At 36.0% G+C, this 23,541-nt stretch overlaps 5 protein-coding genes across 5 annotated transcripts; 1 reads left to right on the top strand and 4 right to left on the bottom strand.

Moving 5' to 3' along the window:
• Positions 1-12,143: 12,143 nt before the first annotated feature.
• NCS54_01107200 (SGNH-hydro domain-containing protein) lies at positions 12,144-12,947 on the top strand (the record flags this gene model as incomplete). The annotated part of the gene is made up of 2 exons (XM_053156357.1): positions 12,144-12,533; positions 12,594-12,947. The coding sequence occupies 2 exons, from the start codon at positions 12,144-12,146 to the stop codon at positions 12,945-12,947; spliced, it is 744 nt and encodes a 247-aa protein (XP_053012332.1).
• A 2,647-nt stretch (positions 12,948-15,594) lies between these two features.
• Positions 15,595-16,044, bottom strand: NCS54_01107100 (SMP domain-containing protein; the record flags this gene model as incomplete). The annotated part of the gene is made up of 2 exons (XM_053156356.1): positions 15,736-16,044; positions 15,595-15,687 (listed from the first exon to the last, which is right to left on the bottom strand). Exons 1-2 carry the CDS (start codon positions 15,994-15,996, stop codon positions 15,595-15,597), a joined length of 354 nt encoding a protein of 117 aa, XP_053012331.1. The 5' UTR covers positions 15,997-16,044.
• A 458-nt stretch (positions 16,045-16,502) lies between these two features.
• Positions 16,503-17,825, bottom strand: NCS54_01107000 (Hypothetical protein; the record flags this gene model as incomplete). The annotated part of the gene is made up of 1 exon (XM_053156355.1): positions 16,503-17,825. One exon carries the CDS (start codon positions 17,823-17,825, stop codon positions 16,503-16,505), a length of 1,323 nt encoding a protein of 440 aa, XP_053012330.1.
• A 495-nt stretch (positions 17,826-18,320) lies between these two features.
• Positions 18,321-19,074, bottom strand: NCS54_01106900 (TNT domain-containing protein; the record flags this gene model as incomplete). The annotated part of the gene is made up of 2 exons (XM_053156354.1): positions 18,321-18,628; positions 18,681-19,074. The coding sequence occupies 2 exons, from the start codon at positions 19,072-19,074 to the stop codon at positions 18,321-18,323; spliced, it is 702 nt and encodes a 233-aa protein (XP_053012329.1).
• Positions 19,075-20,637: 1,563 nt separating this feature from the next.
• Positions 20,638-22,232, bottom strand: NCS54_01106800 (DHQ-synthase domain-containing protein; the record flags this gene model as incomplete). Its single annotated transcript, XM_053156353.1, has 3 exons — positions 20,638-21,316; positions 21,364-21,804; positions 21,856-22,232. The coding sequence occupies 3 exons, from the start codon at positions 22,230-22,232 to the stop codon at positions 20,638-20,640; spliced, it is 1,497 nt and encodes a 498-aa protein (XP_053012328.1).
• Between the last annotated feature and the right edge of the window lie 1,309 nt (positions 22,233-23,541).

Genomic DNA, 23,541 nt, shown 5'->3' with positions numbered 1-23,541 from the left:
GGTTCCCCCTCTATTAGTCTTATCCTTAAGACTAGTTTTAGTAACTAAGTATTTATAATAGGTAACTCTAACTTATAAAAAAAAATCTCTTTTTATTAATATAATATTAAGCTAAGTTTCTAAGTATACTTCTTTATAAAAACTTTTTAAAATATAAAGTCTTTTTATTTATATTAAGGCTTTTAGTTTTAAAATTATGCCTTATATTTATTATTTCTATTAAGGCCTATCTTATAAAGTAATTTCTAATTATTTTAATTATTACTCTAACTATATTAATATAAAGGTTATATATAATAGAGCTAGTATAGCTTCCTTCTATAGGTATATATTAGTGCTTTTTTATAGCTATTAGCTGATTCTTCTATAATTATAAAAAACATTTAGGAGTATAAGTATCTAAAAGATAAGGAGGCTAAGGTAGAGGCTACCTTAAAGGAAGCGATAGCTAAGCTTACTTATATTTAGAAATAAAAGAGATTACTTAAAGCGCATAGTAATAAGGCCTTTAAGTATAGCCTATATGCCTTAGAGGAGTTAAGTGAGCTCTGCGAGGAGTTATTTATTATTATTAAGGTATATTTTTTTAGGGCTATTAATTTAATTAATTAAAATACTATTAGTCTTAATAAGCCTATACTTAGTATTATAAATAAAAGTTCTTTAAAAGGCATTATATATTAATAAAATACTCTAGGGGTTCTTATATATTTTCTAAGTCTAGGTAGCTTTTTTATTTAATAAAATATATTATTTTATTATTAATTTTATTTATATTAAAGATAGCTTTTATAATATATTTTTTTAATTTATTAACTTTAGTTTTTAGTTTATTTCTAGTTTTAACTTAAATAATATTTTTTATTAATTTAAGTAATAAAATATAAATAATTAAATAAAGCTTAATTTTTAATAATAAGTTTAATTTATAGTTATTTTCTAAGATTTTTTATTTAATTTTATATAATTTAATATATTTATAATTAAGTTTTTTATTTTATTATTTTATTTTAATATTTTTTATTATAAAATAAATTATATTTCCCTCTAAGAAAATTAATCTTTTAATTTTTTTCTTATTAATATAATTTATTATTTTATTTTTAATAAATTTTAGTTTTATTTTTATTTCTTTATATAGGTTTTTTAATTAATTACTAATAAGAATTACTTTAAGGTTAATAATTATATCCCTTATTTATTAATAAGTATCTAGGATAAATCTAAAGTTAATATAAGCTAATATAATTTTTATATTTTTATTTATAGCTATATTATAAGCTAGCTATATAGCTAGTAATTTCTTAACTTAGTTAGTTTATTTATAATTAATATAGTATTAAAGGTATTATTTTAGTATCTAATTTATATATTTAGTTTATTTATTTATTTCCTTATATTATACTATAGAGAGTTTATAGTTAATTCTTAAGTATCTTATAAGGCTTTATTAAAACTTTAAAGTAAATAATAATCCTTAATTTATAATAATTTTAAGTAATATATTATATATCTTAGTAATATAAAAGTAGAAAAGGTAAGTAAATTCTTTTATTATTATTAATTCTCTATAAGGTATAAAATAGAAAAATTTTATAAGTCTATTTATAATAATAAGAATATTACTATAGAAGTTTCTAGTAGCTAGTTTTTCTAATAAGAGTAGTTTAGTAATAAAGTCTATAGTAATTAAGTCCTAAGGTTATTATATAACTAGGAGTAGTTATAGTTTCTTATAAGGTTTATAGTATTATGCCTTGGTTTTTATATAAAGGTTATATTAATTAATAACTATTAAGATAGTCTTTTTTATTTTAGGAAATATAAATATTATCTTAACTTATTTTAGGGTTTTATTAATTCCTTAATATCTATATAGCTAGTAATTATATATTTTATATATAAGGTTATATTATAGTTTATCTAGGACTTATTATTTATTAGTTTTCTTATTATCTAGGAGTTATTTATTATATTATTAGATTTATTCTAAGAGTAGATTGCCCTATTTTACTATATAGGTAGCTATATTAATTTAATAGGGTATCCCTATGATTTTATCCTATTTATAGATTAATAGTCTTTGCATTAATAACTAGTAGCATTTTTCATACTAGTATATCTTCCCTTCTATCCTGCTTCTAAGGTCGTGATTATTATAGTATTATTATATAGCTTGGGTTATTTCTTTTAGGCTGCTATAGCGTATAGCTTAGTAATAGTAATAGTTAAAGATAGGTTAAAGTGCTTTATTAGGGATAGAGATCTTTCCTTTATAGGTTTAAACTTTATTATTTTATTATTAGTAACCTAATATATAATTAATAAAATCTATAACTAGTTATTTATATTTCCTAATAAGTATAAGGTATTCTAATAGGGGTACTAGCCTTTATGTTTGCCTAATAAACTTCTATTTAAGGTATCTCTCTAGGGTAAAGTATAATAGTTGCTCTTTAGCTTTAATCTTCCTAGTATCTAAGTTAGGTTATTAGCTAATAGCATTAGCTTAGTTATTTTCTATTCCTTTAATATAAATAATAATATAGTTAAATTCTAAGAGGTATTTAGTATATTATAGTTATTATCTACTAAGTTTTTATATTTTCGTGAAGTAAGTAATATTCTTATAATTTATATATACCTCAATCTAATATTTATTTCTAAGGAGATAATATTAGAATTCCTTAAAGGCATTAATAATTATAAGAAATTCTTTATTATAGATAGGGTAATTAAGTTCTGCTCTATATAGCTTATAGGAGTAAAATACAATTAGGTATAAGAGTCCTTTATTATCTTATTAGCTAATCTAAGCTCTTTATATAAAGTCTAAGGTATTTATTTTAAGCTTTATTAGTTAGGATAGGTTAAATATCTTAAGTATTAGTTTACTTAGGATAAGTCCCTTAATATTATTAAAGGCTTACTATGCCTTATCCCTAAATATAAAAGGTTTATCTTTCTTTATAAGTTCTATTAATAAGGCTATTATCTTATTAAATACTTATAAGAACCTTTTATAGTAATTAATAAAGCTAAGAAAAGCTTATATTTCCTTAATATTAGTTAATTTCTTTTAGTCCTTAATTCCTAAGACTTTCTTAGGGTTTATATATATCTTATTATATAAGATAATATATCTAAGAAATTCTACCTCTATAGCATAGAACTTACTTTTCTTAGGTTTTACTAATAAGTTAGTATCTTATAGTATTTATAATACCTTATAGATATATTTTATATATTTTTTTTTATTTTAAAGAAGATTAGGATATTATTTAGGTAATATATAATAAATATATCTAAATATTCTTATAGTATATTATTAATTATTTATTAAAATATAATAGGTATATTTATAAGTCTAAAAGGTATAATATAGTATTTAAATAGTCTATATTTAATATAAAAAGCGGTTTTTTATTTATATCTTTCTTTAATCTAAATAAGGTTATAGGCCCCCTTAAGGTTAAATATAATAAAATATTTTATATTAAAAAGTTAATCTTTTAACTTATTAATAAGAGATAATAATATATAATTCTTAATTATAATAGTATTAAGTATCCTAAAATTAGTATAAAATTAGAGCTTTTTATTTTTCTTTAGGATAAATATAATAGGGTATTTAATAAATAATGTACTTTCCTTAATATATCCTTTTTATAATATATCTTTAATATATTCCTTTAATATTAATAATTATACTTTATTAAGTAAATAAAGTTTATTAAAGCTAGGTTACTTTTTATTAATAAACTTAATTTTAAAGTTATAATATATATATTTTAATAGACTTATTTTAAGTTTTTTTATAAAGAGTTTTTTATAAATATAATATTATAATAAAATATTTTTAAGTTATTTTTCTTTTAGTATTTTCTTAATATACTTAAGGTCTTCTTTTAGTTTATAGAATTATTATATAATATATATAATTATTTACTAATTTTATTATTTTTATTTATTATAATATTTATATTATATTTCTTTAGGTAGAGAGGTATCTTATATTTGCCTTTACTTAACTTTTTTAGTATCTTTAATAGAAGTTTAAGATCTTATATTATTTTCTAAGTTATTATTTATTATAGAAGGTACTTCTTTATTAAAAGAGAGTACTTAGCTAGTCCTCTAGTTAAGATATAAGTTAAATCGGCATAACTATAAGTACCTAAGTACTAGGTTATAGCCTTTTATAGGTATAATATTAAATAAGATTTCTTAATTTTTTCTTTTAATAAAAACTTTAAGGTAATTAATCTTACTATTAATAACTTTATTATTATAATTAAATTATTTCTTTTTAAGGTTAATTATTATATAGGGCTTTGCCTTATACCTCTATAGTAGCTTAAGCCTATTTATTATCCTTAGGTTAAGTAGGTTTTACTCTGCTCTGCTATCTATTAAAGCATATAGCTATTTTCCCTTAACTTATATTAATATTTTAAAATATCTTAGATTAATACCTCCTTTTATAGTATATAGGGCTCTTTATAGTATTATTAGCTACTTTTTTACCTATAGCCTCTTTATAGGTAAGTTTCTTAGTTTTTTAATAATATATAGCTAATATAATTATACTTATAGTTATTATTATTATATGCTTTATAGTTATGCGTATTATCCTAGCTATATAGCTAGTCCTAGTATTATTATTTTTATTTTTATCTTAGGTCTTCTTTACCTTCTAACCAGGTTATTAGTTACTAGTCTTTTAATTCTTTTTATTTCTCTTAGCTAACTTATTTCTATTAGTCCTTAACCTTATAAATAGTCTACTTGCGCTTTTAGATAGCTCTATATAGTTCTTTCTTATACTTAGCGTATATAATATTAATAGTATTATATTAATAGAATACCTAATATCTCTCTATTTTATACTATATATAGGGTTTATTATTAGGTTATGCTAATAAGGCGACTAAGAAATAATCTTATTCTTACTTTTCTTACTAATATTCTTTATATTAGTAGTGCTAATAAGATATTTATAAGATACTAGGGTATTCCTTATATATTAGGTATATCTATATATTATCTTATAGGTTAAAGGGTATTTTTTTATATCACGGGTTTTTAATTAATTCTTTATAGTAGGCCCTAATATAAATTTCTTATTTATATATAGTATCTATATATTCTTATATTATCTAGATATATCTTTCTTATAGGCTATTTTAGTATTAGTTACTATTTTTATTATATAGCTATAAGTAGTTTTTTTTTATCTATAATTCTTTATTACTTTTTTAATGCTTTTATTATTAAGAGTATCCTTTATATAATTCTTTTTATAGTCTCTAGGCATCTTATTTAAACTTAATTTAGTTTATATTACTATTACTTACTTTAGTAGTTTAGTTATTACGTAGTAGCTTATTATATTAGTTTACTTTTTATTATTTATAGATCTTATTATATTCTTATAATGCCTTAACCTAGTATTAGGGGCATAGAATATAGTTATATTATATAGGATTATTTTATTTATAATCCCTTTAATAGACTATAGTAGGTATTAAAACTTACTTCTTCTTTTTATATCTTATAACCTACTTCTTATAGGGGAAGCCTTCTATAGTAGCTTCTTAGAAGTTAGCTTATTTATTTATCGCTAGGGGTGCTTATTACTTTTGCCTTATTAGTATTACCTCTTTCTTTTATCTAAGTTTCTTAGTTATTATAATAATAACTTTTTTGCTATTTATTATATCTAGTATAGGGTTTCTTTACTTTATTAGTTCTAGGAGTAATTATTAGTATGCTTCTTAGGTTTCTTTTAGTTATTCCCTTATATATCTTACCTAACTATAGGCTACTTTAGTATTTAGTTTTTATTTATACTTATCTTTATCCTTTCTTATTAGTATATTATATCTACTTTATATTATTATAATAAGTTTAGTTATTTATATTATAGTTTAGGGTTTTTTATTTTCTTATTAGATTTATTATACTATATTTATATATTTCTTATCTTTTAGGAGGGATTATTATTAGTTTAGCTAATAATATCCCTTTTTAATATCTTATTATTTTTTATAATAAACCTTTTTAATATAGTTTATTTTATAGTAATATTAATATTCTAGGCTATAGTAATCTTATTTGCCTTTTTATATAGCTTTAAGTACTATAAGGCTAGTTTTAGTATTATAAGAGGTATTATTATTTTTTTTCTTTTTTTAGTTAATATTAAACTATAAGTTATTAGCCTTATTATTACTAAACTTAGGGTTTTATAGTTTCTTTTATAAGAACTATTAGTTATTAATCCTAATTATTTTATTAATATAGTTAATAAGGTTATTAAGTTAATTTTCTTTATAAAGTTTTACTTAGACTTTTTTCTTAAGTCTATTAAAGAAAAATAATATTAAGGATTTTTAGTCTTAATTAAGCTTTAAGGCAAGTTAAAGATATTTTATTTTATATTCTAAGGCTAAGTAGGTTTACCTAAGTGCCTTAATCTCTCTTTTAGCTTATATCTTTTTATTAATTATTTTAAATACTTATTAAAGCATAGCCTTAAAGGTCTTAAAGCTAGAGTAGAGGTTAATAATCTTAGATAAGAGTTTAATAAATAAGGTAATAAGATATTTCTTTATAATAAGTTTAAACTAGGCTATAATATACTTAGTAAGTTATCTTATAGTATATTAGACCTTATTAAATATTAGGTTAAACTATATTAAGTAATAAGTTATAAAAGCATATAGCTATATAAGGAAAGTAAGTAATTTATATATAGTCTTATTAAACTTCTCTAGGGGGTCTAGCTTTAGGATTTCTCTTATATCTTTACCCCTTATAGCGGCGATTACTATATTATTAACTTCCTAGATATTATTTATATACTAAGCATTTTATATTTACTATATTTTACCTATTCTCTTAATTAGGTTATATATGCTATTTATTTTAGTGCTTATAGCGGTAATTTAAGCCTAAAGCTATTTAATTTCTTTATTATTAGAGTTATTTATATTATTTATGTTTTTATCTTAGTTAGCTAGGGCTAATATAGTAGGTAGGTAGTTAATAGGTAGGACCTACTAGTAATTATTTATAAGAGTTACCTAGGTAGCTATTATATTTAATATTATTTAAAGTAATATAAGTATTTCGCTAAATAAGAGCTATTAATATATAATAATTATATATATTCTTAAGGGATAAATTAGTTATATTAGGTTTATATTAATAGATAAATTAATCGCGCTATACTTAAATAAGGGGGGTATTACATCTAGTAATATACTTAAAGGTATTAAGTATAACTAAGTTATATTAATAGCTAAGGTAGCTATTATATAAGAAAATATAAATAAATATATTTTATATACTTATAGTTAATCCTTAGATTAATATTCTCTTAGTTTAGTCTAAGGTAAGATTAATATTTTTAGTATTTAGTCCCTAGACTAATGCAAGTAACCTTTGGTCCCTTTAGTCCCTGCTTAGTTAGAGTGTTTCTGCTATGCTTCTCTGCCTGGCCTATGTTATAGCCGTGATAAAATAAGGCTTATTAATATTATAAGTTTTAGAGAGATTAGTTTTTAGAGTTAGTATTAAAGTTTTATAAACCTAAAAAGAATTAATATTAAGGCTTAGCGCTAAGCTTAATAATAAATAAAAGTCTATAGGTTTAATTAGTTAAACTTATCTAATTAAATATATTATATATTATAACTTAACTTTATATTACCTAAAATAGGGATTAAAGTATCTTAATCTATATCTTAGTAATTTTAATAATAAGGGCTTTATACTTAAAGCTAGAGGTCTTAATAGGCTTAAATTAATAAGGCTTATCTATATAATTATTAATAGGTTTATTAATACGCTAAAGCTAGCTCTATTTATAATAAATAGCTTAGATCTTAACTAACTAAAGAGGTTAAAATCCCCTTTATATAATAGCTTTTTACTCTAATATTAACCTTTTAATCACAATTCTTAACTACTTAAAGAGATTAAAATTACTTTTATTATTCTTATAAGAAGAGGTTTAATTATAACTAATTAGTTAACTAACTAATTAATTAATTAATAAATAATATATTAAGGAGATTATAATAATTACTTTCTATAAAGACCTTTAACTAAATAATTAAAATAGCATAGCTAATACTTATTAATATACCCTCTAGTATAACTAAGATAACCTTAGCGAGAAGGCCTATAAGCTTTATAAGAATATAAAAAATACTTATAATAAGCTATAAGTAATAATATTAAATAGAGGCCTTAAGAGTATTAATATAAGTATATAATATAATAATTTATTATTAATTAAACTTATAATCTTTAATTATATTATTTTTTTTTATTTAGCCTCTTTTTACTTAATTATAATACTAATAAAAGGTTTAGCTTTCTTAGAAAAGAGCTTTTCTTATTAGAGGCTCTTAAAAAAAGCTATAAGAAGGGGAATATCTTATTTCTAAAAATATTAAATTCCTTAAGGACTTAAAAGATAATACCTAATATAAGGCATAGGTTATAATACTTATAAGAACTATAAAGACCTTTTATACCGCTAAATAATAAGATTAAAGAAGTCTTATAGCTAACTAGTATCTAGCTATATAGCTATAAGCGTAATTATATTAAGAAATAGGAGTTATTAGTATTATAGGTTTTAGAGGGATTAGTTCTTAGAGTTAGCATTAGAGTTCTATAAACCTAAAAAGAGTTAGCGCTAGGGCTTAGCGCTAGACTTAGAGGTAGATAAAGGTCTATAAGTTTAATTAATTAAACCTATCTAGTTAAATGCATAATATATATATCTTAGCTTGTATAAATATATATATAATAGTAATTTTAATAGTAATTTTAATAATAAATATATTATATATATATCCTAGTTTATATAAATATATAAATAATAGTAATTTTAATAGTTATTTTAATAATTATAATAAGTTATTATAACTTAAAAAGCTTAGAAATATAAAAGCTAAAAGTTATCTTATTATTAAGATTAAAAAAATATATATAAGCTAGATTAATAGCTTATTAAAAGTAATTTAATAGCTAAAAGAGCTAAAATAAAAAGAAAAAAAGTCTAAATAAAGTAAGAAAGCTAGTTATAGAGGATAAGTTATAAAGAATATATTACTAGAGCTTAGGGAAAGAATTAAAGTTTTTAAGTTTTTAAGTTATAAAAGTAATTTATACTATTATAAAAAAAAAAGCTTTAGTTATAAAAATAAAATGGTTTAGGTTATAGCTATTAAAATAAGTTAACTTATTTAAAGAATTATAATAAGTATGAGGTTAATTAGAGCTTAAATATAATATCTCAGCGAATTATTATACTTTAGCTAGTATATATTAACTTTAAATATTCTATAAGTACCTATAAAGTTATAACTAAGTTATAATAAGGGGTTAGGGCTAATTAAAATATATTAAATAAAAGGTACTTAATACTATACTTAAATTATATAATAATAAAAGTCTTAATAATCTTAGTTATTATAAATCGCGATATTATATAAGTAATAGCTATAATAAGTCTATTTCTACCTTTAGTAATTACTATTAAGCTTTTTAAGAGGGCTAAGTTTCTTACTTTTTAACCTTATTTACCCCTATTAAAAGCCCTAATAAGCTAAGTAGTTTAAATTTACCTTATAATTAATATAATTAACCTCTTAATTAATATAACTATACTATAAATTAGGGCTTTAAAGGTTATACTTATTGCCTGCTTTATAATATTATTATAATTAATTTTTCTAGTAATAGGTATTAAATAACTTATTATAAATATACTTTTATTACTTTTTCTAAGTTATAAATTATTTTTAATTTAACTTATAACCTTATAATTAAATAATATAGCTATTAATTAGTATAATATTAAGTAAGAAAGTCTAATAAAAAGCTTATTGAGAGCCTTAATATAATAGATAATTATATATATAATATAACCTTAATTAAGTACCTTAATTAATATAATTTATCTTATTATTATATTTAATAGTAATAATAAAAATAGAGATATTCTTAATAGCTTTATTACTAAAAAAGTAATATATTTATTAAGTCTTAGGCTTCTTAAAAAAAAGCTTTTTTATATAATATTTAATATATTACTTATTAAAAAAAATAATTATAAAGAATTAAATAAGGTAATTATTTATTAAGTAACTTAATTTATCTTATAAAATAAAAAAAAATAAATTAATAAGAGATTTATATATAAAAATATCTAAGTATAGTACCTAATTATTAGCTGTAAGGATTACCTTAACTTAATTAAAGTTATAGCTTATACTTAGCCTTTTATTACCTCTTAAGATTATAAATAAGCTCTTTATAGATATTACTATTAGCTTAAGCTATACTTATAGCTCTATAGCTAAATATATAAAGGCTATAAAAGAGATATAATAATAAGAAGAGGTTATTAATAAAAATATAATATATTGCTTTTAATAATATATTAACTAGGGCTATAATAATACTTTAAGTTAAATTTAAGGCAATAAGCTTATTTAAGAAGCCTCCTTATATTTGTTATAATTCTTATATATATTAGGTATAATAGCGCTTTATAAAAGAAAGCTTAATATTAATAGCGCTATATTATATACTTATAATATAGCGCTATTAATAAATAAAAAACCTGTATTATATAATAACTTAGATCTTAAAGCCTTAAGAAATAAGCTTATTTTTAATAATTATTATTTTATTAAATTTATTTATAAAGTAAAGTATATATTTATTTATAGTAAGATAAAAGCCTAGGATAAAACTCTTTATTAATATAACTTATATATAAGTAAATTACTTCTTATAAGCTTAGAATACTTTTAAAAGAAATATAGTATTATTAATCTTAATATAATTAAAAGAGCAAAGATAATAATAAAAGATCTAAGACTTTTAATAAGGTATAAACTTAATAATTAATTATAAAGAGCGCTATTTTCTTAGCTTAAAGTACTTTAATAGCTCTTAATAGTTTTTTCCTTATATAAACCTATATAAATTAGTACTTTAAGCTATATATATATTACTATAATAAAGGTTTCTTATTAAGCTTATAGCTTTATATTCTGTATTATTAAGTAATTCTAGCTATTAATAATATTATTTTCTTTAAGCTTAAAAAACTAACTTTAACTATATTAGACTTATCTCTTAATAAGAGAAATAAAAAAAAAAGCTAAAATAGCTATAATAGTAATAATAATAGTATATTAATATAAGAGTTATATATCTCTATATAGAGGGGTTTAAAATTAGTACTATAAGCCTTATTAGCTAGAAAAATAGCTACTTAGGTTAAGTTATTAGAGTATATTTAATAATTATAATCTTCTTTAATAAAGCTTATATTATTATAGGTACTAAGAGCTTATGCCTCTTATAGAATTAAGAGTATAGCTATTATTTAGTTTAAAATAATTTATATGCGATTTTAGCTATAATAGCTTTATTAATTAAACTTTTTATACCCTGCTTATACTAAGGCTATTACGTGGTCACGGTGGGGCGAGGTACGCGTTATAGCTTTGTGGGCACTCATGAGATAATGCAGCCCCCTGACAATGCTTACTTGCGATAAATATGACAAACAGGGACAAGATCAGCCACGCGGGCTCCCATCTGGATTCCCCGCAATTAGAGCCTTGTTAGTCGGCCAGGAACCCAACGCTAAACTTGGCGTCATTACGACACCCGTTTGACGCAGCCTTCGGGCTATCAACGATGCGATATCCGACGGTGGGGGGGAATCTCTATTCTCGGGCCCTGGTAAATTCTACTCTGAGCTTGTTGAAAACACTGATCGTCTTGAGCACCCACCCTCCCCGCATCCCTAGGTAACTCTGGAGATGGGGGTTTCCTTTGCTCCGGATCGACGCCATTTGTTTCTCGAACCGAGGAACTCGGAGCGCTGGCAGAGGAATTGTCTACCGATGTGACGACTATGGATGGTTGGTGGGTTACTTTCTTCCCGTGGGCAACCTCTACCTACGGCCTGGCAACAGGATCAGGTGCGGACTTTTCGAGTTCAAAACCTTGGGATTCCCAACGCTTCTTTGCCACGATACCGTCAACTTCAACTGCAACTTTTATCACACGCTCTGATAGTGCACTATCCACTAGTCATCATGAAATTCTCGTCTGTCTTGCTGGTCACCCTGCTCGGCTGTTCCCAAGCTGCTCCAGCCCGGGACGAGAAGCCCCCGTACTTGATCCTCACCGGCGACTCTACAGTCGCCGTGAACGGAGGCTGGGGAAATGGGCTCCTGTCTATTCTGAGAGACGGAGCCGACGGTGTCAACCGGGCCAAAAGCGGCGCGACCACGGTGTCCTTCCGAAAGGATAGGTGGGCCGACGTTCTCCTAGACATTGAGGAGCACAGAGGCGACTACCGACCGGTAGTCACTATCCAGTTCGGGCACAACGACCAGAAGGAGAGTGCGGGCATCTCGCTGGAAGAGTTCAAGTCCAACCTTGAGGACCTGGCCGATGAAGTCAGAGAGGCTGGCGGAACACCCGTTCGTCTTTACTCCCCCCGTGCCTTATTGAGTTGTTCCCCGACTTACTTGAAAGCACAGATTCTGATCACATCTCTGACTCGACGAACTTTTGACGGCGACCACGTCAAACAGAACTTGGAAGAGCAAAGGCAACAGGCTATTGCGGCTGCCAAGGCTGTGGGTGCAAAGTGGCTTGACCTTAATCTCGCCAGTACCAACTACATCAATGCAATCGGCGAAGCGAATGCTTCGCATTATGACTCGAAGAAGGGTGACAAGACCCATCTCAACGCGGCGGGCGAGAAGGTCTTTGGACGCATGGTGGCCGATCTCCTCGGCACGAAGCGTGGGGACTTGAGACGGTACCTGGCGCCAAACAAGGCGTTGAGTGGTAAAATCTGGGCTGGAGAGTTTGCTACTGGCGACGAGTGAGCAGCTTGAGGTCAAGTGTGGCTAAATCGTCTGTAACCGTGGGCTTGATGTAGTATGGTGGACGGTGTCAGAAAGCCTCGGATAGGAGTCAGGGGGGTTGAGGTGCCTGGGTTGACATTTGGGCCTCAAACTTCTGTATATGGTGCAGTGCTTAGCTTCTGGTTGTGCTCGAAACGACATGGTTGCCTTGGGGTGAATCGTGGGTTGATCCTCAAATGCAAAAGGGTTCCAGTCTACTCAGGATGTCGCCTCTCTCAGCTTGCCGTACTGATGCAAGGATTCGAAGCACCGTCGTACAGGCTCCTTGTTTCTGTCTATCACCAGAATTACATCACATAGCTTGGCTGAGGTAATGGGGGCGTACCGCAGCAGTGGCAGTCCGAGTCGTTAGTCTCCTGCTGTTCCTACCCTTCATGTACGTCCCCAATCAGGCCAACATGCCAGATCAAACGTTGTCTGTAATCAATGGCTTAAGGCCCTAGGGGCCATTAGCGGAAAAGTATCCGCCATGGGCGATCCCCCAAGCTTAGCTTGGGGGTGGCATATCCATCTAGGTCTTCGTCTGCGTCAGTCAATATTCGGGCCTCGACAAATTTCCACCAATGTCAAGTCCAACAGCGTGGGATTAGAGTTATATCCTCGGATGAACGGCCATCAACTACTGTTCATCGGAGCAAAGGAAGCCCCCAAAGGTCTGTGCAAACCGCCCATGATGGTTGCCTTTATCAATAGGTCTGAGGATGCTTTGCAATGGTAGAGTGTGGGGGCAATAGACGGCGCTCATCAAGTTCGCAGTATTATTTATCATCCGCGTCCGCTTCCTTACCAAACTTGGTTCTGCAGCATCTCAGCTCTCAAACCCCATCTTATTCGCTTCATTGAGAAAAGCTCTCAACTATGAATCTCTGGCTGTTCTTTAGCGTGGCCCTCCTGGGGTCACAGCTAGCCTCCGCCAAGGACCCTCCTTACGGCAAAGTCAACCCAGCCAAGGGGCTCGACCTGAACTACAAATACAGAAGAACATGTATCGTCCCTGCTCTAGGAAACGACAAAGATGACTCTGCCGCCATTGAGAAAAGCTTCAGAAGATGCAGGAAGGACTCTCTGATTGTCTTCAAGAACACCACCTACAGCATCGGCAAGGTCCTGAAGTTTACTGATCTCGACAATGTCAAGATCGACATTAAGGGCACCTTGAAGGTGCGATTCTCACTCTGCGATTCTCACCATGCTTCTTGAATCGAGCTAAACAAAGCCTAGTGGAGCAACGATACCGATTATTGGCTTGAGAATTCCATCCCCATCGGCCCTGGCAAAGACCAGAATGAATACCCGCCGGCAGCATACCAAAACCAAACCACTGCTTTCCTGCTCGGCGGAAAACACTTGTATGTCGAAGGCCACGGCTATGGGACGTTTGATGGTAACGGACAGGTTTGGTATGACTTGGTCAAGGGCGAATCCAACTATCCTAGTAAGTCGCTGGCCACATAGCAGCCGTGGTTCTAACCGCAGTCAGAACGACCGCATGCCATTGTAATTACTGCCACCGACTCTTACTTTCATGGCCTTCGCTGGGTCCAGCCTCAGATGTGGTAGGTTGTAAATGTCTCCCTGGACTTCCCCCAGCTTAGACCTCTAGGACCGTCACCATTGTTAGCTCTAAGCGAGTATTGCTGGAGAACATATTCGTTCAGGCCAAGAGCAGTAACGGAAACCCGGCCCGGAACACCGACGGCGCCAACACCATGTTCTCAGATTACATCACCCTCCGCCGGTGGCAAGTCGAGAACGGCGATGACTGCATCGCGCTCAAGGCCAACTCTACCAACATCCTACTCGAAGATCTCTCCTTTATCAACGGCCAGGGTATCGCCATTGGCAGTATTGGGCAGTATGACGGCCGATATGAGACGGTGGAGCGTGTCACGGCGCGCAACATCAAGCTGTTCGATTCCAGATACGTTGCGCGTATCAAGACGTGGACAGGCGAAATTAACCAGTGGCCTCCAAATGGTGGCGGTGGTGGCATTGGCCGTGAGTATATGAACCCAGGTTGGAGCGATGGCTTACCAATGCCACAGGCGCGAGAGACATCATCTTCCAGGACGTGGTGTTTGAGCAGCTTGAACGAGCACCTTTCATTATCAATCAATGCTACAGTAACGTCGGCAAGATTGACTGCAACACATCCAAGTTTGAGGTCGGAAACGTGAGGTACTCCAACATAACGGGGACCACTGAGGGGTCAAGGGTTGCCGAGTTTCAGTGCAGCGAGGCACAGAACGGCTGCAAGGGGTTGGTCTTTGCAGGCATCGATGTCAAGAACATGAATGGCGAATCTATTACTGGCGTGAGGTGCAGCAATGTGTTGAACCCTGAGGCGTTTCAATGTGGCTAGAGAGGCTGGCAAGAACTTGAGTCGAGAGCGTCGCACTGGAACGTGACGATTAAAACCAGTCTTTTATCATCCGCCGAAGCAGCTAGCCTGGGGAATGCAGGCCCAGTGGTCCGGTGCAGATCGGAGGCATGGTTTAGCCCCCAATGAGGCATGGCAAACACTTTCATTAATCGACTGCCTCATGATTGGGAAGAACGCATATGTAAACTAACCGTGGGATTCCGAGATGACCTCGCTTGGTCCCCTCTACTCCCCAGTTGCCCTCGCATTCTGATCAGCCACCGACTGAACATCTGATGAAAATGACCCTCTTCCTACAGGTGCTCCTGTAAGCCGAGCCTGCTAATCGTTAGCTACAGTTTCCTTCCTCGGATGTCTGGGTCGCACCTCTGCACTCTGCACCTCGGCTGCGTCCTTCTTCGTAATCTCGTCAATAGGCTTCCGAGCAATATCGCCCGCCTTCTCCAGAAAGTGTTGCTGTCGGTCATGGATACTCTGAGCAGTCGCTGCAGTGCCACCTTTGATGGGACCACGACCCGTCATGTCGGACTCGTTGGCGGCGATGGTGGATGCTTCAGACTGAGTGATGGGACGGCCCTCCATAGCTCGGGCCTGAAGTTCGTCCTTCTGCGGGATGTCTCCTTCCATAACTACTGAAGACTGTGATCTTGAGTTGAAAAAATCAGATGAGTTGAGGTAGGAGCTGGGTGAAGATTGCTACATGAAAGGGTGATGGTCTCGTGGTTGATATGTAGCACCGTCAATCGATGATATCATTCGTTCGGCATCCTCACCCCAATGCTTGGTCTTCGTAATTATGACCTCACATAACAACATACGAACGGAGGCACCTTGATCCGAAGATTACCTGCAGACCTTTACGAAAGCTGTTCGGCCGTTGTCGCAGCGGATATCCATGTTGCAACTCATGCGTAGTCCTGAGTCAAAATAGAAGCCAGGGCATTTCAATAGTTATATGCAAACTTAAATTCGTTAACGACTTTAAACTTTCCGTGGATCCCTTTCTATTACTATATCCCCCATGAGTAACAATTTTCGGCCGCATTTCTATACCTGTCCACGTTCATCATCAGGTAACGCCGTCTGGTGAACATGAATCTCTCCCCACCCTTTACTTTGCTAAAACTGACCACTCATGGTTGAGGCAGAGTACTCATCCCATAGGCGAATGCCTCATCAAGAATTTGCAACCCCTCGCTAATCTCCTCCGCCGTCACAGTGACAGGCGGCGCAAGTCGAAAGACCCCGCCCATCCCTGGAAGATTGACAATGTTGCAAGACAGCCCGAGCTCCATGGCCTTGTCCGAAACCTTCTGTCCAAGGTCAGAGCCTGGTGCCTTGGTTTTGGGGTCCGAGATGATCTCGACCCCTTGAAGGAGGCCTCGACCCCGGACGTCACCAATGCACCAGTACTTCTTTTGAAGCTTCAATAGGCCCTCCCTGAGTTGTGCACCTCTCTCACTTGCTCTCTGGCAGATACCGTCTCGCTCAACAATCTCAAGGACCTTGTCGCCAACGGCGGCTGTCAAAGGATCGTTGAGATGAGTCGTCAACCAGAGGAATCCTGCTCTCTTGCAGCCCTCCGCAATCTCTGCTGTGGTCGAAACAGACGCCAACGGTAATCCACAGCCAAGTGTCTTGGAGAGAGCGAGAATGTCAGGCACGACTCCGTCCTTCTCAAAGGCAAACATCTGGCCAGTTCGTCCAACTCCGGTCTGGGCCTCGTCCATGATCAGCAGCATACCACGCTTCTTGCACTCTTCACTCATTCGCTTGAGGTAGCCCTCGGGCATGTCAAGAATGCCTCCAGTGCTGAGGATGGGCTCCATGATGAATGCTGCAAGGGATCCGACGCTTTGACGATCAATCATGGACCAGCCAAACTGGAGCTCAGTCTCCCAGTCATATGACCCGTTAGCCTTTCGAAACGGCGAGCGGTAGGCATAAGGGGCCGGGAAAGCAAGTTGACCCGGCATTGTTGGACCACCGTTCTTTCGGCCGGCAGAGAAAGTTGCAGAGCCAGAACCTTGGGTCAAGCCATGGTAACTGGCTGAGAAGGCAACAATCTCGAAGTTGCCAGTATAGCACTTGGCCATCTTGATAGCGGCTTCAGTGGACTCGGAGCCAGTGTTGAGAAAGAAGGACTTTTCGAGAGGAGCTGGAAGGAGACGTGCGAGGCGCTCAGCAAGATCCACCACGGGATGTGTGATCATGTTGCTGAGCAAGTGATCGAGTTCAGCGACATAGTTCTTGACAACCTCCACAATCTCGGGATGGGAATGTCCAAGAAGAGAGCTCATCTGACCAGATGTAAAGTCAAGGATCTTTCTGTTGTTTGCATCATAGAGTCGTGTGCCCTGGGCTTTGGTGATGACGATGGGTGAGTAGGGGACGCCAGTCGACATGAGGTACTTGTCGGCCCTCGTCCAGAAAGTAGAAACGCTGTTGGAAGACATGATGATTTGGCAGAAAAGATCAAAGTTGAATAGTATGGTGACGAAGAAGAAACGATTTGCTTGGGCTTATCAACCTCGCATTTTATGTCTGGTATTCTCTCTGGAGGGGAATCTCTTTGCCGCGGGAAACATGTGGTAAGGTGCAATGATAACATGATAGGGCTTTGATGAGCTCATTTGCCGATATTTCCCTCGATACAACGCGAGATACGCAATCCATGGTCCGAGGTTGTGGGGTTTCCCGCGGCGATGCTAGAGTTTCCCTTTCCGCGGAAAACGATACTGTGTCATTCTCCTTATCGGACCAAGACGTAAGACCCATTCAACCCCGCGTGACTGGCTATGAGATAATGAAGATTTGCGAGGCTCGGAAGTTTCTCATATCTCGTCACCATAGTATTTACTCTGCGCACATGGCATTGGGAGTAGAGGTGAAGAAAAGTCTCGTGTAGATTCTGTTTTCCGATGACTTCTTGGTGCACTAGACAAGCTACTTCACAGCTCCTCGCGCTCGAATCCACAGCCAGGACCATCCCTGACAAGTTCCTGAGGGTCAATTTCCACCAAGGACTTATCCTTAAGGTAATGCTCCACAGTGACATCCTCGCCAAGAAAGAACTGCGTTCCAAGCCCCGGCTGGCCAAACCAAGGAGCAATGGGCCCGGCAATGACGGTTATCTTCTTGAGGACTTTGTAGACGTGGTAGTTGTTGGGGAATTCGGGGGAGCTCTGGGGGGTGTCAAGGTTCTGGGGGTTGAGGGCTCGCTGCGCGAAAGGAGCGCTGGCAGGAGAAATGTAACGACCTACAGGAGTTAGACTTTACTTTTAGTCGTGCATATTGGCAGATGTGCTTACCAGTAGCGTATCCGAATCGGTCCACGAGCATATTAGGTTCCAGGATCATGCTGGCATTCATGGGCTTGTTGTCGGCATCAAGTTGGAATCCATGGTGGTCGGGGTACTTCCATCCCTTCTCCTCATCCCACCACGCCTTGAGGAAATCATCAGGGCTTAGACCTCCAAACCGGTCGTAGCTGGCAACGAAGGTACCGAGAGGCAGCTTTCTTGGAAGAACCCTAGGTCCAAGTCGCTTATCGCCGCAGATGTAATCATAAAAGACAGAGACATTGGTCTTGATGGAGGTACCGGTGCAGTCGCAGTATGGGTACTTGGAAATAATAGGATCTTGGGGTAGGACTGAGGCGACGGATAGGCCCAAAAGGGATAGAGATAGGAGATAATGGAGCATTTTGGAGGATCTTGAAAGTATAGAGTAGAACTAAGGAAGGTCGAAATAGTAGCTAGAGAAGGGACAAGGAGAAGGTCTTCATCGAGTATACTCCACGGCTCAGACTATCGCTTTTTATAAGTAAGCCTCAGCACGCCAAGTCCACCATTTTGTTGCTCCCTTGCTACGTGAACTACGCGGCATCGCCATGAACCATCTCAAAGCCTTGCGTTCACCATGCCCAAAATGGTCAAGCAGGAGGCGAGTATCATTCCGTCCCGTGCCGCCCGCGCCGCGCCGAGATGAAGTGGCTGCCTGACAAGAGCCTTGAGCTTGTCTTTTTTCCCCAGGTATGTGAATATCAAAGACAACTATCGACGGTTATTCGTACAGAAACGAGGCAAGCCCGACGGCCCGAGGGTAGACTAACGGAGAGAGGCTGAGACGTGCAGAGAGAAGCGGGGTTTTATTGCTTATTCTGGAGGCGATCAAGCGATGTAGGTCCCAATGAAGCTAGAGGGTAGGGAATAGTGCAGCTGAATGGGTAGTGTGGCTTGCGGGCAGATACGAACTGATAAAGAGTACGGGGCTCGCCGCACCCTTTGTGAAGTGTCGTGCATTCTGAAATGCCGTCTTTGCATCCTGCGAGAGAACTGCTTGAACTTTCCCCCATGTTGAGAGTGTAACAATGGATCTGTGCTCGCGTGGCGCTACACGTTAAGGCTGGGGAAGCTTGGCCCTCCTGCCAATCACTCTGCCTCTATTTCAGATGCGTAACGGGCCTTAAATGCGCTCAAAGGCCCGTCACTTTGCCACTTGTTAAGGGAGACGGCTCGGAGCGAATAGCTTGCCTCCTCACAACCTCAATGGCGGTAACTGGTGTATTCAGCGTCTTAAACATCCGTGCAGGCAGCATCTGGCAAGGGCCCAGGCCAAGCGGGCGTCGATTTCCACACTATCGACTGGGCGTTACGGGGATGCGTCCAGTGGCTTGCGCACCTCAAGATCTGCACCTCTCGCCGTCCTTATTTGACTTGGCGATAACAAGATGGAATGCGCTTCTTATTTGTGGCTAGCTCATGTTGGTGAAAAAAGATGTGATTGGGTCTGATACTGTGCAGCTGAAAAGATAGTTGAGACATTCTCTCCTAGGTCTTCATGGGCGGGACAGAATGACGATCAATCACCTCCCACATGTTCCTGGGCACTCTCCAGTTCTCTCTTGGTACATGGCCCAAGCATACCTCCCCATACCGGCCGTACTTGAGAACAGGGGTGTGCATATCTAAAGACCGGTGCCCAAAATGGAACCGTTCCAGACGTTTGTGGGACGGAGAAAACGGTCTCGCCAGCATTCGACCTTTCAATAGGCAGTCGTTAGCGCCGGACAAGGCTAGGGCCAAGGCAGGGTCTAGACCACCCGTCATGAGACAGAAGATGAGAAAAGAGAATAGTGATGCTATTTTTTGATGCATGATTATAATCGGCGAATGAATTTCCTAGGCCTTGTGCGAGCAGATAAGAAAACGCCCTCGACTTGAGCCAGCTCACACGTATAAAAGCCGGTCATCTCTCTCCATCACATCAAGATCCGCGCAGACTGTCAACAGCAACAGTGTTAAAAATGTGATTCTCCAGACCATTCACCTTGTCCTTCAATCCACTGCTGAGCTTGCCAACTCCGTCCTTGTATCCATTGGACCGACCATTGAGAGTATAGTTAGTCGTCTCCTCGTCGCTGCTGCTCTGAAGACCATCTACACCCTCTGGGCCAGATGCATGAAGATAACTGTTTTCGACACTATTCATGGGCAGACCCTTGGCGGCACCGTTCTCTACCGGTGTGCCTTGGACCGTATAGCCGGTGTCGCTGGCATCCACATAGGCTTCGAGACCTTCACCCTGGCGAGGGAAGCTCTTCATGAGTTTTTTGTGTGTCTCAAGTGCGTTGCACATCTCCTCATGGCTCACATCGTTGAGGAAGACACAATCGCCCATGGGGCTGACAGGAACTGCGGCGCGAAGCTTGCCGTCTCGTGTCTTGAGGATGGCATCTGTGGCTCTCTCCAATAGAGGTCCATCGAACTGGGGATGGTCCATGGAGAGACCTGCTCGAGAGAAGAGATTCAGTAAGCGCTTGTGCTCTTCAGATGAGAGGAGTCCCCTTGAATGAGCAAGTGTGGCTGAGTAGGCCATGTCAATAGAGATGGCATGACCGTGTCGAAGAGGTGTTTCTGGCACAAGCTCATGTAGAGGAGACCAACTATTGCCATGTCAGTTAATCGTTCAAGGTATGTTAGAAACACTTACGTGTGTCCGTAGGCAATCACGCGGTCAAGCATAATCTCATGAAGATTCGGCGTCTCCAGCTTCAACATCTCATAAATGCCAGCCCGACAGATCTTGTCAGCAACAGTCTTGATCTCCTCCGAAGCACCATCAGACCGACCAAAAGCCGTGTCAATCAGCTCCTCGCAGTAACCATCAAGTAATTCATACGTCTCGCGGTGGGCACATGTGGAGATCTTGATGAGCTCGGCAAATCCGTTGCGGATCTGTGCCTTGGGAAGAGTGCGGAGGAAGGTAAAGTCAAGGAATGTGTGTGAGGGGGCATGGTAAGCTCCTAGGCGGTTCTTGTAGCGGCCGTAGTTGACGGCGACTTTGATGGAGACTGATGCGTCTATGAGGCCGATGACTGTGGTTGGGATGCGGATGTAGTTGGTGTTGCGGCGATAGGCAGCACAGGCAAACCTAAAGAGTTAGAATGAGATTGACATAGGGGAAAGTATAGGCATAGCATACCCAGCCACATCAGTGACAAGGCCACCGCCAACAACGAGGACAGGCTCCTTTCGATAGATGCCAAACTCAGTCATAGAGACAACAATAGAAAGCAAAGTCTCCATGCTCTTGGCCTTCTCGCCAATCATGGTCTTGTGGATCTTGAGAGTAATGCCATGATGATCAAAGTACTTCTGCATCTCATCGCCGTACAGGTTGAAAATGTTTAAATCCATGACGGCGAGGCAGCGCCCCCAGGACTTGTAGCACTGGGCCAGCTGCACGTTGGCAAGGTTGAAGACGCCATCGAGAAACTCGAAGTCGTATTCAATCTTTTCGTAGCCGCAGACTGAGAAGCCCTTTGTGGTGGGCTCGACAGTGGCCTTCATATCAGACATGGTGGGCAAGGAGTTTTGTTTGGTGTGAGATGTTGGAGGGTAGAAGATGAGGGTGAGATGGATAGGGTACGGGATACTTGTGTGTATGGGAGAGCGGCTTTTATGTCGTTCAAGTCACAGAGAGCCACGACAAGAGAGATGTATGGGGAGTTGTTTGTGAGTGGATCGGTTGTTGAGGTATGTTCAGTCGATTCAACTGCCGACGATGGAGTATGTCTTCACCGAGACTTGTAGACAGTACACAAGCTAAGGCTGAGATTGCACTACTTTAGAGGTACAAAAACATCAACAGCATTCTACTCATACCATTGGCCATAGATCATCCAGTGTTTTGAGCACATAATGATGTGATCGGCCTAGCGTTCTAGCCAAACCAGTCGTACCACGCGAACTCGAGAATATTCGTGTCATCAAGTCGCCGGAGATGGGTCCGGCAACCCGCCCAATGAATGGCTGAAAGGGGACCCTTGCAGAAGCACGGCATAGATCTCTCTCTAACCTCTTCCGTGCAGTGTCTTGTAAATCTCCCCGTCTAGGTGTCATATACTTTCGCGGGAGGTATCGCCAAGAATGCGTTCGCCGGGTGCTCGGATAGCCGTCATTGAGGGACACGTTGTTAGACACGAGGGACAAAGGGTCCCACACCATCTTTTTTGAGAGACGGGTATCTCAGACATCTGGAGATGAGGCGTGGGGCGCGTGCCTGGATCGATCTAAACTCAAAGGTAGATTCGATTACACTATCATCTTGCATGTGCGCGTCATCAAAGTTTTGCCCATTTCAGCCGCATGCGAAAGATGGATATTCCCGCAAGGATTTGTCCTTTTGGACATGTGAAACAGCAGTGTTTCACAGGAATATACTCGAGATGGAGGGCCGGGGAGAAGGCTGTCGTGGAAGATTCCACGGCTGATCTGCCACTATCACAGGGTCTTTTACCGCAGCAACGGCCCGAACGTTGTAACACCTACCAATGTCACCGTGTTTCTCTCGAGCCAACTGCATCTCTGCAGTGCTGACAGCTGACTGTGACAAAAACATGCAACCCCCTTGAGCAACAGTCTATCACGTCATAGAGAAGGATGCGGTCAGCCTGCCCCGTGTTACTTTGTACGAAAATGCAATAGAATAGATGAAACATTTTCTTAGTGATACAACGTGAGGGGACCCATTCCCCGGGGATCGCTTCAGTGTGAATGGCCGTTTTCAGGGGTTGCGGTGTGTCTATGAAGCCATGATTCTCGACTAGTCCAGACTCGTTGGGTGTAGAGTAAGATTAAGCCTCAACGGTCGAGTCAGCCTAAGTAC

The sequence above is a fragment of the Fusarium falciforme genome, chromosome 9 (assembly GCF_026873545.1).
Source record: "Fusarium falciforme chromosome 9, complete sequence".
Lineage (NCBI taxonomy): Eukaryota > Fungi > Ascomycota > Sordariomycetes > Hypocreales > Nectriaceae > Fusarium > Fusarium falciforme.
The sequence above is the reverse complement of the archived record's forward strand: the minus strand, read 5'-3'. Positions and strand labels throughout refer to the sequence as shown.